Below are 15122 nucleotides of genomic sequence, written 5' to 3' on the forward strand. Positions count from 1 at the left end.
TTTCCATCCCCTTGCTTTCAATCTGAAGGCGTCTTTAGGTCTCAAGTGGGTCCCTTGTAAGCAGCATATGGATGATCTTCTTTTCTCACCCATTCTGTTACCCTATGTGTTTTGATTGGAGCATTGAGTCCATTGACGTTTGGAGTGAGTACTGAAAGGTATGAAGTTATTGCCATTGTGTTGCTTGTAGAGTTGGAGTTGCTGGTGGTGTTCGCTGATCCTTGCCAGTGTTTTCTGCCTGTGGTCTGTTTTTTTCTTTTATGTCTTTTGTCCCCTGGGAGAGTCCGCCTTCAAATGTCTTGCAGGGCTGGTTGAGTGGTCAGGAACTCCTTTAATTTTTGCTTGGGAAACTTTCCATCTCTACTTCTATTTGGAATGACAGCTTTGCTGGACAAATAAGTTTTGGCCGCATACTTTTAGGATTCGGTGCAATGAATATAGCCTGCCACTCATTTCTGGGCTGCCAGGTTTCTGTGGATAGGTCTGCTGCAAATGTGGTCAGTCGTCCCTTGTAGGGGAAGGACTTTTGTTTCCCTTGCTGCTTTCATGATTCTTTCCTTGCCTGAGTATTTTGTGAACTCCACTAGGCTCTGCCTTGTTGATGGTTGGACGTTGTCAAATCTAATGGGAGTCTTCCGTGCTTCCTGGATTTTGTGTGTCTTTCCCAGGTTAGGAAAGTTTTCTGCTGTGATGTGCTCACATAACCCTTCTACCCCCTTTTCTCTCTCCTCGTCTTCTGGGACCCCTATGATTGTGATGTTATTCCTTTTCAATGAGTCGCTGAGTTCCCGAATTCTGAAATCCTGCTCTTTTGCTTTAGTCTCCCTCTTTCCTTCTGCTTCGTTATTCTCCATTGCTTCGTCCCCTCTATCGCTGGTTTCCTGCTCAGCCTTATCATCCTTGCCGCTGTGGCATCTGTTCCAGATGGCAGCTCGCTTGTAGCATTGTTTATTTCATCCTGGCTAGCGCTTACTTCTTTTATCCCCACAGAAAGGCATTCTCATCTACTTTCGACCCCAGCTGGTATTCTTATTATCGTGATTCTAAATTCTGGTGCAAACATCTTGCTTGTTTGCATCTGTGTTGGTTAAGGGCCTGGCTGTCCTTTCTTCCTGCTCTTTCTGTTGGGGTGAATTCCGTTGCTTCGTCATTTTGACGGAAGGAAAGGAATGAAGAAGATAAAAGAATGCAAAATTAAAAAATAAGAAACAACACACACACACACACACACACACACACAAATCACACAAATGATGCTAGATCCTAGGTGAGTTGTGGTCTGGTTGTTGAAATGGGCTTGATAGATTAGAGGAAAAAGGGAAAGAACATAAAAAAAGGAAACCGTTTGAAAATTTGGAAAAAAGAACACAGTGGAATAGGATAAACTGAAATGATGGAATTCAAATAGAATTTGACACATTTACAAAAAATTAAACGAATGTAGTCGGAAAAAAACTCAAGGAAATTATTTTAAACCCTGGAAAATAACCACATATTTTTTCTCTTTCTGTCTTCATGAAAAAGAAAGAAATGAAAAAGACAAGAAAAGAGATGGACCAGCGAACAGACTGAAATACGATTGAAGTTACATTGTTGTCCCCTAGAAGTCAAAGGATGAAGCACTTTGTAGTCCATACACTCAGAAGGCGGAGAGACTTGGGTTCCTGAAGAGCCAGGTTGGCCCAGTTGGGCGGTGCTAAGTGTCACGGCTCTGTTCTCCACTAGATGGCGCAGCTAGCCTACAAGTGCGGATTGCTGGGGCGCTTGGAGGTGCAGATGCGCATGCGCGGGAGCGGAGCCCCTGGCGTCACTCAGGTGCCCAGTCTGTAGTATCTGAACTCGGCTGTCTGCGACCAGCAATCCTACCCCCGTCCTTTCTCTCCGGCTTCTGTCCACTGGCCGCTTTTACACTGTCCGTGGCCCAGCCGTCACGTTGCCAGGCGGCACCTTCCTCGTGGGATTTACCTCCCAGGCGGCTGTGTTTCCCGACCCCTCCCTTCTGAGGGCCCGCGGCTGAGACCTGCTCAGATCCTCTGCGTCAGGGTCTCAGCGAGCACTGGCCGGGTGCCGGCCGCACCCAGGAACATCGGCAACACCGTGCCGCTGCCGATGCCCAGAGACTGCGGCTGGGTGCCAGCCTGCGCCCGAAAACGTTCACGCGATGGTGTAGCAGCAGCGTTTCGAGGACTATGGAAAATCACCACACACTTCTGGTAGCGGGCTTCCCCCTTAACGACCTTGTGCCAGCACCAGCGAATGTGGCTGTTCTCCGGGGTCTGCTGGGACCTCTGGGGTCGGCTGGGGTGGCCACACAGACTCTACCTCGTGTCCTCGCAGCAGGGGAACCGCCTTTCTCCGCGTGGTTCGAGACACCCCTCCTCCACCCCCCAGTCTTCACTCTGCTCTCGGGATTCGCCCTTCCGACCAGAGCACCGCCAGGTATCAGATGCGGAGTTTCGCACTCTGCCCTCCCCCTGTTTGTACAGTCTTCATGGAATTTAAACCCGCTCCTTTCTCCTTCCTCCCTTTTTGGTTCAGTGCCTGTGGCTCTTTCCACATTTCCACTTTCTCCCCAGCTGCTTTTGGCGGGGAGAGGGGAGGGCGAGGGGATTGCTTTCCCCATATTCTGCCCCTGTCTCCGTCCTCTCTCTGCAGGCAAAAACAGCTCCCTGCCCCCTGTGGCTTCTCTCTTCCCCAGTTCACCTCTCTGCGCCTCGTCCCCACTGAGTTCTGTGGTTCAGGTTGGGCAACCTGTTGCGTGAATCCTCAGATCAGTTTTCGAGGCGTGCAGGATGGTTTTGTGTTGATGTGGCTGCATGTTATGGATGCAAGACGCAAAGAAACCTTCCATGCTCTTCTGCCATCTTGGCCCCTCCCCCCACACTGCCTTTTCTGTATCGTCACCAATACCCTTAGGAATTGCAGGGTGACTTCTCTGAATTAAGCTTTCCGTGAGAAATCCAGATGAGGCTGGCTGGATTTGGCGAGACCAAATAACGCCGTGCCTATTGCCATGATTGCTCCCACATCACCGCACGTGAGGCCACCTCCTGGTTTTCCATATGCAATCTTCTTTGCTAATTGTCAACAGTTTTTAAAATTGAATGTCTTGACTTCACTGGATTTATATTTTGAAAGAAAAGTTCCTGGAATGCCTGGAAAATATATCGTCACCAGTGGCCCGAGCAGCTCAAGGTTGTCTATTTTAGCTCAGAGTCCAGGGTCCAGCACGGCCAAAGTGAAGTCACAAGGAGGGAATCCTAGACCCACCAGACCTTCTGTAAATGTTCATGGTCGCCTTTATGCCCCCACGAAATGCTCAGGCTGCAGTGCAAGGCATGGAGACTCCGACCTGCCAGCCTGAGCAAGTGCCCAATGCCAGGTCCTCCTGGAAGTCTAGGCAATGCCCGTGCTGGCCAGCGGCGCCCCCTGCTGGACACAGAGCAGTGTGCAAGACTCCCTCTTGTGACCTCCCCCACGGATTACAGAGCCAGGGGTGTGGACTTCATCATGTGTGGGTGAAACACGTGACACACGGCCACCCAGGAAGAGCTGGTCCTAGTCATCTGGGGAGCTGACTGGATGCTTATGGAGGCCGTCTTGAGATCCAGATCAAATATTGTCCGTGTGTGTGTGTGTGTGTGTGTGTGCGTGTGATATACAGGTTTTAATCCAGGAAGAGAAAGTTGGATCCCAAAATTTCTACAGGATGACCTAGCATGGTTATTTTCTGTGGCTTTTCCCTTCGTGGCTCAGTTGCACATACACTGTTTGCATTTTACCCACGATTCTGCCCACTTTAGAATCAAATCCACAGGAAAGATAGATTTCACGTGTGCATGTCTTTTGAGATCGAACATCCAGCTAGCCCTGTTGAACTCTTTGACTGAGAAAGTGCCATGCTATCACTCATCTGTGGAATAAAAAACAAAATAGAAGAACATAGGGCAAGCGAAGAAAAAATAAAATAAGATAAAATCACAGCGGGGGGCAAGCCATAGGAGACTCTTCAAAAAATTTTGTTTTCTCTTTATCTTAGAGAGAGAGACAGAGACAGAGACAGAGACAGAGATACAGAGCATGACGAGGGGAGTGTCAGAGAGAGGCGTGCAACAGAATCCAGAGCAGGCTCCAGGCTCTGAGCTGTCATCACAGCGCCGGACACGGGGCTTGAAGTCTCAAACCCTGAGGTCATGAGCTGACGGAATCAGAGTCCACACCGGCTGAGACACCCACGTGCCCCAGGAGAACCCTGAAGTGTAGAGAAGAAAGTGAGGGTTGCTAGAGGGTAAGAGTGGGTGGGCTCCATTTGCATCTGGCGTTATGGAGGGCCCCTGTGGGGGTTGGCAGTGGGTGTTTCATGTAAGCGACGAAGCCCTAAATTCCACCCCTGAAACCAAGACTGCACTCAATGTTAACTAAATTTGATTTGAATTTGGAAAATGGAGGGGGGACTGGGTGCCTCGGTCGGTTGAGTGTCCAACCTCAGCTCAGGTCAGGATCTCATGGTTCGTGGGGTTGAGCTCCACGTTGGGCTCTGTGCTGACAGCTCAGAGCCTGGAGCTGCTTTGGATTCTGTGTTTCTCTCTCTCTCTCTGCCCCTCCCATGCTCACACTCTGTCTCTGTTTGTGTGTGTGTGTCTCTCTGTTTATTTAAACGTTTTATTTCATGTTTAAAACATGAAAACAACAGACCAATAAATTTTAAAAGTGGATTAAGAAAAAGTATTTTTCCTCTATCGGCTCTGATATTTGAACATCCAGAATTCAATATGGTTTCCTGTACAAAATTCAAATACTGACATTAGTTCCCACTAAGTGTGGTGTGTATGTTTAATGCAGACTGGAAACAACAACAACAACAACAACAGCAGCAGCAGCAGCAGCAGCAGCAACAACAGGCTTTACCCTGTCAGTGCCTTTCGCAAACGACCAGAGATCTCCTATATGGCCCCCCTCTCCCAGGGGGAATTGAAGGATCATGCACTAATTCCCATTCAACAATGTATTTATTTTTTAAATTTTTTTTTCAACATTTTTTATTTATTTTTGGGACAGAGAGAGACAGAGTATGAACGGGGGAGGGGCAGAGAGAGAGGGAGACACAGAATCGGAAACAGGCTCCAGGCTCCGAGCCATCAGCCCAGAGCCTGACGCGGGGCTCGAACTCACGGACCGCGAGATCGTGACCTGGCTGAAGTCGGACGCTTAACCGACTGCGCCACCCAGGCGCCCCTCAACATTGTATTTAGTGAGTCTCTCGCTCCTGAGAAATACAGTTGTGACTTAGAGCATCCATCCATACCCTGACCTGAAATACCACATTGTTGCCTCGGTGTCCACTTGAGACTGTTTTTCTGAGGTGTACAACCGAGGACCAAGATTGCAATGCAACTGACCAGAAATGCCTGAGCCTCCTCCCTTGTGGAGGAGATTGTCCGATGGGGGGATGGTGGTCAACGCTGCGGAACAAGGTAGAGCTGCTTGGTGGCTCAGCAATAAGAGGTGGAAGAAGGTTCCTTTCCCCCGTTTGCTCTGCTGCCTCATGGGAGGGGGATTGTTAAGGGAACCGAATCTAATGAACATGGGCCAGGAAGGCTCCACCCACCCGTCTCCTGAGAAATAAGCATTTATTTGCTCTTTGCCATTTCCAGGCAATTGGCCAATGTTCACATGAACATGTGGAGACTTTACACAATATATTATGTATACAAGGAAACACTTTGCACAGTTATGAATTCGTGTTTCCTTCTGCTCCTCTCCTTCTGACACAAAACATTCCTGAAAAGGCTGTCTGCTCCCACGTAGAGCTAGAGTTCTTCCAGTTTCCTGGTCATTTGCCACTTCTCCGTGTGGAAGCACTGAGATTGTTTCAAACTCCTTCCCCTGCCGGTGCATGTGTGGATATCACCGAGAGTCCCCACACGCACATGTTTGGGCACATGTACGTTACCAATACACAGAGAGTAGGGAATGGGATGATGGGACCGTGAGTCCCAGGCATTTTCACAGGGACCCCCGGTGCTCTGCCTTCTTTCCACCTTCATGCCTCATTGGCCACTTCCTCTGACCCTTTCAGGCTCTGAGAGTGCCCGATGATCCTCGGTGCTGATGGAGGGGAGAAACCTTCCGAGTCCCCTGCATAATCCACACCTCTCCAATAGCCTCATTACAGACAGCCAGCCTTAAAGCTCAGGATTCTCCAGCTCCACTGGAACGCCATACCCCATGAATCCAGCCAGATTCATGGTCCCTCCACATGTCCGGATCACACCCACCTACAACACACAAAATATGGCCTACAAGGGACTGTGAGTGAGTGAGTAGTGCGTGAGGGCGGGTGAGTGTGCACGTGGGCAGGCATGTATCTCAAAGCCTGTAGTGGGATCCCTGCACTGCTTCCTGAGACCTCTGTCCCTTCTTGTTCTTCCTCTTGGTAGCTCTGGCTCTGCCGGGGAGACAAGGGACTTGGTTAATGGCCGTTGCCCTCTGAGGTGGGACGTCCCTGGCTGAACTGTTGAGCCGGTAGATGTTTGGTTCACGGTGATCCTTTCCCATCTCATCTCTGTATTTGGACTGGTGAATCAGGACTGCGTCGGGGGGAAGGGCAAATTCTAATTTCCTGAGGTTGAATCCAGACTTGGGACGGTGGCTTTCTTGGAGGAATCTCCACTGGTCTAACGTGATTGCTGGCGGTGGTGTCTCTTCCACGTGATCCTCCAGTTGTGGCACCTCGATGTTGGGGTCGGTTTCAGACCCCCCTTGGGCCGCAGCCGTGCCTGCGTGGTCAGCCTGGAGGGATGTGGATTCCCCAGCACCTGGCTCACTCCCACGGTCTCTTTCCAATTCACTCTTCTGGATGTAAAAGAGGACATAGGCATGTTGGCTCAGGGCAGACGTCGCATCACTGGCGGTTACCTTCGCATCATCCATTTTGTACCACTGGCCGTTCCCAGCTTTGATGTAACAGAAGTAATGTCCGCTGTGACAATTCCAGCCCGCGTGCACCAGCACGGCATAGAGCACATAAGTCAGCGACCCCCCGTTCTGCCCAGACACGTATCGTCGCATGTCAAGGCGCTCAGGATATTGCACTTCCTTAGCCAGTTTGCTGCCCGTGAAATGGCAGAATCGTTTCAATACCAGCATCAGGACCTTGGGGCAAGTGTGCAAAGTCAACGTCTTGGAAGCAGGTACCTTGTCGAGACAAGTACTACAACGATAGGCATTTTCACCATCCAACCGTTCGGGCTTCACCAAGTGTTGCAAAGCTTGGCTCACACTCTGAGCTGCCCTGATATCCAGGCTAATGTCCAGGTAAGGGTCCAAAGTGCTGGAGACACCCTGGCAGTGGAGACACTGGATTTGAGACCTCCAGTACCCGCCAAAGATTTGCTGGATGAGGGTGGCGTCCTGAGCCTGAGGCTCTGAAGGCTTGTCCTCACGCAAACACGCTTCCTGCATAGCATCCAGAGTGAACATCAGAAACTCATGGGCATCCTCCTGCCTGTGTGTGTGGAAGGCAGCGAGCAGTTTTGGCGGAGGCCGGATCACATCTCCCGGACGGCAGAGGGCCCGGGTCACGTGAGCCTGCAGAGCACACAGCACGCAGAATGGCTGCCTCCCACAGCTTCGGGAGTGCTCCTGGGACAGCATGTAGCCGGCGAGGGGTGGTGTGTACGTCAGACACTGCAGCGCTGCATTCGCATAGCACGTGTTCCCCAGGTTCTGCAGGCCAGCCCCAACCACAGAAGGTCTCCTCCAACTCGCAGGTTTCTTTGCGGGGGGCAGACCTATTGACGCGGGAGCCCAACCGTTAGGCAGGTCGCAGGGTGTGTGCGATGACGGTGACGGCTTCTCAGGTAGAGTGGGTCCTCCGTGGCCTTCAGCACCACCCGTATTTGACCCGCAAGAGTTGAGGTTTGGAAAGACATGGAACTGAGACTCCTCTCGGCAGTGGGGAGAGGGCGTCTCCATGTCTCCTGAAACGTGGAGCCTCACGTTGCAGAGCGATGCTTCTCTCAGGAGGCCAGTCTCAGAATGATAGCTGTGGCCCTCTCCTCAGCCCTCGTAAAGCTCGCCCCACCCACCTGACTAGGACCACGTCATCCAATCAGCCACCAGCTGGAGTTGGATGAAGGGTCTTAGGGTGTGGCCACTCTTCTGCAGACAGACGACTCAGCCCAGCCTTCCTCCTGCCCCTCCCTCCTCAAGAGGCACACACACACACACACACACACACACACACACACACACACGTTTCACCACTTTCTCCACCTCCCTCATTTCCATTGCTCCCTCTCTGGACAGACAGACTTGAGCATTTCCAACCTAGAGGAAATCCTTTTTTGAGTATCCACTTTGCTTTTAGATAACACAAAGTGTCAAGGAATGACGGCCATGAATTTTTTAGGCTATGGAAATCATTTTACCAATTGAGCTCTGGTATCATGTAGGAGCACCTCCTCTCCGTCAGCCAGAATGTATGGGACACCAGCAAATTATTCTGGAATGATTACTGTCCATGGATTTGATTCTAAAACTCCTGAACTGTCTCCATAGGATCTGTGTATACAACTATCACGAAGGTCCTTTGAAACACGTCTGTCTACCAAGGGGTGGCCGAGAAATTGTCCCAAGAAATATCCTTGGCCTGGTTGCAGGCTTTGTAAATGCTTTCTTCATTTTGTAGCTCCCTTCCCAATAGGAGAACAAATCCTAAACCCATCATTTGCCAAATTGTCACTGGTATTACTAGCAAATCACATAGCAAGGTAGGTATAGGTTCCCGTGGTTCAGGACATGTTTGTTGTGGATTTGTGACATTTATAGACGGTTTGAAATGGGAATTTAGACATGCAAGGAACAATGTCCCCTCGAGGAAACTGTGGCTTTAATGTGTCAGTATCTCTAGACCAGATTTCAGAACTGACCAGGTCTACTGGAAATGTGCTTTCTTCTCTAATGTTTGTTTGTTTTTCACTTTTAATTGATTTAATTGATTTATTTGATTTTTAATTGATTTTAATTGATTTGTTTTGAGAGAGAGAGACAGAGACAGAGAGAGACAGAGAGCGAGAGAGAGCGCTCGTGTGGACAAGCCAGGGAGAGACAGAGAGAGAGGGAGAGAGGATCCTCAATTAAACAGTCACCTCCTCGGGGTCACCAACTAGGAGGAAAAGGCTGCGAGCACGTGAGGTGTCTCAGTGCCAAACACACTCATGTGAGGGGAAGGAAAGGGGCAAGGGGTCAAGGAGGACACACAATGGGATGCACAAAAGGAGTCTTCAGACTCTTGTGACCACAGCCTGAAGACACGGCCCTCTCCCTGCCTGGTGCCCTCCAGCCCCACCCACGGCTTCCTCCAGCCTCTGCCTGGCCTCACTGCATGGGACCGGACCACGGCCCCACCCTTACCCGCAGCATGCTTACCCCTGCCACACCCATGCCCACACCTCATCCCAATGCTCTCCGGCCTCAGTTGGCCCGGCCTCACGTCCAGGCCTTTGCTCCACCGGGCCAGCCTGGCACCAGCCACTCTCAGGACCACACCCCAAGGAGAATCTACCAGAGAGTGGGCAGAGGAGGGGGGCGAGCGAGGCCAGGGCACAAGCACACCTTTCCCTGTTCTTCAAATATCCGTTGGCAGGCACCAAGTTTGGACCTGTTTCTGCAAGGAATCATCTCTCCCTTTGGTTGTCATCTCGTCCTAGAAAACCGGTTGTGTTTTCACTGGACGGTGTTAGATGGTAGGAACTCTCACGTGACTGGTCTGAGCAAAGCAAGTTGCCCTATTTAACGTAGTGACTTGAGCCAGTCCATTCCAGACCTTCCTGGAGCATAAAGCTGACCCCTGTCCCAAGACGAGACACCTGCTCCTGTCTGAGTGCCTGGCCCCGACAAGGCCATTCTCCCCAGGTCTGGAGCCTGCCGGTCTTCAGACTCCACGAACACCCCCTTGCTTCTCTAGCCTCAGCCCTGGCCACCTGCCACGTGGGCAAAGAGGCCTGCAGAATTGCTTCCAAAGAACCCTTTGACCACCTAATTCTCTGTCCTCTCTCATCAATCGCTCATCACTCTATGTGTCTATCTCCTAACTCTCGCGTCTCCTTCCCCTCTCTAGTATCTATCTGTGGAATGTCTTTCTCATCCTTTCCTTTGTATCTCTTCTATGCCACCCTCCTTGACGTGACTTGTGAATGAAAATGCCTTTGAGAGACATGTGGACAGCAGCCCCTAACGCTGATTGATTTCCCATGCACATGTTCTTTCAGTTCATGGGATTTTATGTCGACAGACAGAGAGAGAGAGACAGACAGACAGAGAGACAGAGAGAGAGGGAGGGAGGGAGGGAGGGAGGGAGGGAGAATGTGGGGGAGGGTTAGAGAGAAAAGGAGAGAGGCGATCCCGAGGAAGGAGGGAAACTCAAAGTTCAATCTCCCCAACCCTGAGATCATGACCTGAGCCGCCTCCAGGTCAGACACTTCTCTGACTGAGCCACCCAGGCATCCCGACCCTCATCGGTTTCAAATTCACCTCTAGCATTGTCTTGTTCCCAGGACACTTGGAGAGACTTTATCTTGAAAGGAGAAGAGAGGTTAACCCGTGTTTCTTTGCTGCTTCTGAATACTTAGTTGTTCTCCACTAGGTGAGGATCCAAGTCCCAAGTGCACTTGGGAACAAATGCAGGATTCTACTCGACGTGACGGGAAACTACAGTGTACACACAAAAAAGAAAACCATGCACATTCGGTCGTCTCTGAGCAAATTTTATTAGTTGTGGTAACACTACACACAACGTTGCACTACCAGGGAAAAACAAAAATGCAGACAGCATGTAAAATAGTCCCCGATATGATCTGCAGAAAAACGATATCAGTGAACTATTCTAAACCAAAGATTGCCTCCACTTGCCCAGCCCAGACTGGAATCATTCCTCCGGTGTCCCCAAATTCAGACATTCGCAAACCCAATACACAGTCATTTCGTAGATCCTTAACTTTACATTCGAGTGGACGACCTCTTGCTCTCCTGGCGCTGAATTTCTCATAGAATCTATTGAAACGCGAGAAACGAGACCTTGTTGTTTGAGACGGAGCAGGTGAACCAGAAGGTGTAGATGCATAAAGGAAAAGTGCGCCACGAGCGTCTGCACGTGGGCACTCAACCCACTCCCCGCCCCAAGCAGGACACCAAACACAGTGTGGACGCAAGTTTTTGTCCTTGCAGGTCTTTGGGGGAATTGCTGCTTTAGCAAAAAAAAGTCACGGCCCTGCCTTGGCCTCCGCTCCGCAGTCACCTGCTCGGGGTCACAAGGGCCAGAGGACGAGTGTCCGAGGACATGAGGTGTCTCACTCCCGGTCGCTCTCCTCCGAGGACGAGGAAAGCTGCAGGTCATCGTGGAGGATGCTCAGGGAGACAGGCAGACAGCCTCCCTCAGACTGGTGTGTGATGGGCGGGCCCTGGCCAGGGGGGACTGGCCTCTCGGGAGGTGGCAGACAGGGAGCTGCTATGAACCTGGAGCTCCAGCCGCCTTTGTCCAGGCGGCTGAAGACCATTCGCAGGGGCTGGCCGGGTGCCTGCGGACAGGGCGGACACGGAGGCCAGGTGCACGCCTGGAGAGTGTCCAGGTGAGGTTGGGGGCGTGGAGGCTGGAGGCCCCTGCTTTGCACCGAGGCAGGTGTCTTCCTGGTCAGTTGGGCTGCCCCCGTGGGACCACATGCACTTCTCCTTGCTGGACGACACAGACTCTGGCGCAGCCCCACATGGGTGCTCCCTGTGCTCTTGTGGGGTGGCTGGAAGGGGCTGCAACGTGGTTTCTTTCGGGGGTTCTGGCACGTGTCGTCAGGGAGCGGGGCCCATCTCTTGCCTGGTGTCTGGATGTGGGGCTGGGGACTCGGAGCCAAACGGGTTGGAGGAGGATCAGGGCTCCCCTCAGGACGCTTGGCTGGTGCCTGGGCGTGGCCAATGCCACGCGCCTTGGAGACGGCCCTGGAAGCTTCGAGGGAGGCACATCGGGGCCGGTGTTGTCTCAGCTGGACACCGAGGCCTGGATCCCGGGCAGAGCGTTGGTGTGCCGGGGCAGGCGGGGCAGGCGGGGCAGGGGTCCCCACTTGCTGGGCATCCTGTCGGCCAGCAGGCGGGAAGGTGCTCGCCGCAGGTCTCCCGAGAGGAGCAGCCGACGGGGACAGCTGTGTCGTGTCAGGCGTCCCGCTAGGAGGCTCAGCCGGGACGGGCGGCTCCAGCACGGACACCCTCTTGGTGGTGTACACGGGCATCGGCCTGTGCAGATGCTGTGGGAACACACAACACACAGACAACGGCCATTGGTCCTTCCTCCCCACCAAGGACACATGCACGACAAGCACAGCAAAGAAACCGACAGAAACGCAAACAACCGGGAGAGACGGGAAAGGATTGTACTGACAGAGGACAAGGGCCTCCAGCTCAGCGTCGATCGGGAAGAAACACTGGGCAGTAGCCCCTTGATGCTTTGATTCCATGGGAGCGACGGACCAGAAAGGTTGTGCATCGTGCCTGCCTCCCGAAGTGGACAAGCACGTCCATTCAGGCTTCTAGGGAAAGTACAGGCGTCCTGCAGGTGGAGGTTCGCGGTGGGGGCTACTGAGTTTGGATGGCCAATGGGGCGGGTCTGTGTGTCACCAGGGAAAGATGCCTGTGCCTCCCAAGAGGCCTAGGTGTGGGCACAGCGTCCCGAAATTATGTTGGCACGCCCAGCCGGCACCCGGTTAGCACACATGCAAGGAATCCTGCCGGATCATGGACACCCGGCAAACGTGGCTGGAAAGGACCCGCACGGAAATCCCAATGTTGAGAATCGGGGTGGACCCCCTTCCTCAGCCAGGAGGGCCGGCAAGCCCGTCACATCCCCGTCCCCAGGAGAGAACGAGAGCAGGGACGGGGGACACTCACCCTCACATAGTCACAGGATTCTGTGGAGTCCCTCCAGGCTCGCTGCTGCCTTCCAGGGGCTATCCTGGGGAATCTCTGCAGCAGCGCCTTCCTCTGCTGGGCTTCTCGCCTGCACGACCAAGAACGGGAAGGTGAAGGAGCGGCATTTCGTGTGTTCACCTGGGGAGCGAGTGATGGGGCTTGGGCAAGATCTCCTTTCTTCATCCGCCCCCCTGGCTCCCACTCCAGCGAGCCGTCCAGGTTGGCCCAAGACGTCCTTGTGTCGAGAGCCGTGTGCGCCACTGCCTGTCATTTGCCGCCTCCCCCTGTCTCCCTACCCCACGACACACAGCCTCAGGGAGTCCCCCAGAGCAGCACAATAGGCTCGTGAGGTCCCCTGGGGGGGCGGGGAGCTCCTTTCTCTGCCTCCCGCACCCCTGTGTGTGTGTGAAGACGACACAGCACCCAGTGTCCGGGTACAGAGACTCAGCGACCTGAGCTGCCAGCCCACGGGCAGGCCGGAGCCGGCCGCATCCTCACCTTTGTCCCTCTTCCATGTCCCTCGCAGCCCGGTTGAAGGGCCCGGGCTTGTGCTGGTCCTGCTGCTGGCGTGGTTCCACATTCTCCTTCGGCTTCCTGGGGACAAAGGCCTGGGGGGCCAGGCACCCGTCCCAGCGCTTCATGGGGCACCTGGTGCTGGATGCGTTGTGCCCAAAGGCTCCGCAGTCCTTACACTTGAGCTGCGGACCAAGCGGGGGGGGCTCAGTGAATCAGCACCAATCACAGTCCAACTGCAAAGGACATGACAAGGACACACTCGGGGAGCGGAGGACTGGTGTGGGACAGGGCACATCGTGGACGGCTCGGGAGGTGCCAGGAGATGGAAGTTCCTAGGATTCTACCCAAGCCTCTGTGAGGGACGGACCGGGAGTTGGGATTGCAGGTCTCAGGCCGCGTAGAATGAGCCCCACGCCACGATGGGGACAAACACCAGGCTGGACGTGATCCTACGGCCGAGGGAGCTTATCCCAACGGGCAGGCTGCTGAGATGCCAACGCAGGCCACCGTGGGCTAGGAAAGGACGACCGACTTCCGGACACAGAGCCTTCATTCCCTCGTCATGTGCGATCCCCGGCTTCAGAGGCATGGCTCCCCCACCCCCACCCGACCCAGCCCCTCCAACCCGCCCACTGGTTCACCACGCCTCCAGGGCTCCACTTACCCGAGGATCCTCGTCCTCTAGCCTGGGAACCCTGGGCGCCATGGCTGCTCCCCGTTGCCTCTTCCCGTTTGGGGCTTTCAAGGGTCTGGAAGGTGCGTGCTGGGTGTGCCCACCCGCCATCTGCCCCACCTCCTTGATGGGTCAAGTCAGCCTTGCTTGAAGATGGGTTTCTGGACTTCCTGAGTCAATGGGAAAAGGAGAGTCATTCCCACAGACACAACGACTCCTTCATGAACCTTCCTCCCCCAGCGGGCACGAGGGGGCATCATGCCCACCAGGTCAGACACGGTCCTCACCTGGGAGGTGGGACCTCTCCCTCCTGCATGTTCTACACGCTCTCCCGTGGACCCACCCGCAGGACGGCACCCTCAGGCAAGGCCGTGGAGGTGGTCTTGCGTGACTCACCGGAGAGACTTTCGGGAAGTCTCTCCCAGGGCCCTCCGGAAGGAAAACCACACACAAAGTCCTGGCCCCCACGGACACCGCAATCCACGCTACGGCGATACTCCCTGTGGCACCCAGGGTTGCATGTGCACCGAGAAGGATGCTTGCCTCTCCAGAATGTGCCTCTCCTACTTGACCTCCAGAGAAACCACCCTCAAAGACAAAGTCAATGAAAACGTTTCGTTTCTGCTCGACTCGACTGGAAGCTTCCCCACGCAGGGCCTGAACCCTTTTCTTTCATGTGGCCTTTACGGGGCCCCACGCTGAACTCACGTGTCAGCCGTGGCAAATGAGTATTTGCCGTGAAATTCGGGTGAACAAGAAAGTTCCTTAGGCTCTCAGGCCCCACGGCGACATGGAGCAGGATGCTGTCACTGCTCCCGCACGCCCTCACACCAGTCCGACTCTGGGGTTCAGTTCCTTTGGAAGCAGAACCTCATGTGCTCAGGAACACCGAGAGCCACGCCTTTCCTCAGTCTCTGTTCTCACAAGCGTCTTCAACACTAAAGCGTCCTTCACCTGGTGAGTCGAGGCGCATCACAAC

At 53.6% G+C, this 15122-nt stretch overlaps 1 protein-coding gene and 1 long non-coding RNA gene across 2 annotated transcripts; both read right to left on the reverse strand.

The window, feature by feature from the left end:
* Positions 1 to 6341: 6341 nt before the first annotated feature.
* On the reverse strand, positions 6342 to 8013 carry LOC131506349 (ubiquitin carboxyl-terminal hydrolase 17-like protein 6). Its single transcript, XM_058719885.1, has one exon. The coding sequence runs from the start codon at positions 7975 to 7977 to the stop codon at positions 6370 to 6372; it is 1608 nt and encodes a 535-aa protein (XP_058575868.1). The 5' UTR covers positions 7978 to 8013; the 3' UTR covers positions 6342 to 6369.
* Positions 8014 to 10753: 2740 nt separating this feature from the next.
* Positions 10754 to 11677, reverse strand: LOC131506354 (uncharacterized). The gene is made up of 2 exons (XR_009258888.1): positions 11300 to 11677; positions 10754 to 11055 (listed from the first exon to the last, which is right to left on the reverse strand). It is a non-coding gene; the product is annotated as an uncharacterized LOC131506354 (long non-coding RNA).
* Positions 11678 to 15122: the final 3445 nt, after the last annotated feature.

The sequence above is a fragment of the Neofelis nebulosa genome, chromosome 3 (genome assembly GCF_028018385.1).
Source record: "Neofelis nebulosa isolate mNeoNeb1 chromosome 3, mNeoNeb1.pri, whole genome shotgun sequence".
NCBI lineage: Eukaryota > Metazoa > Chordata > Mammalia > Carnivora > Felidae > Neofelis > Neofelis nebulosa.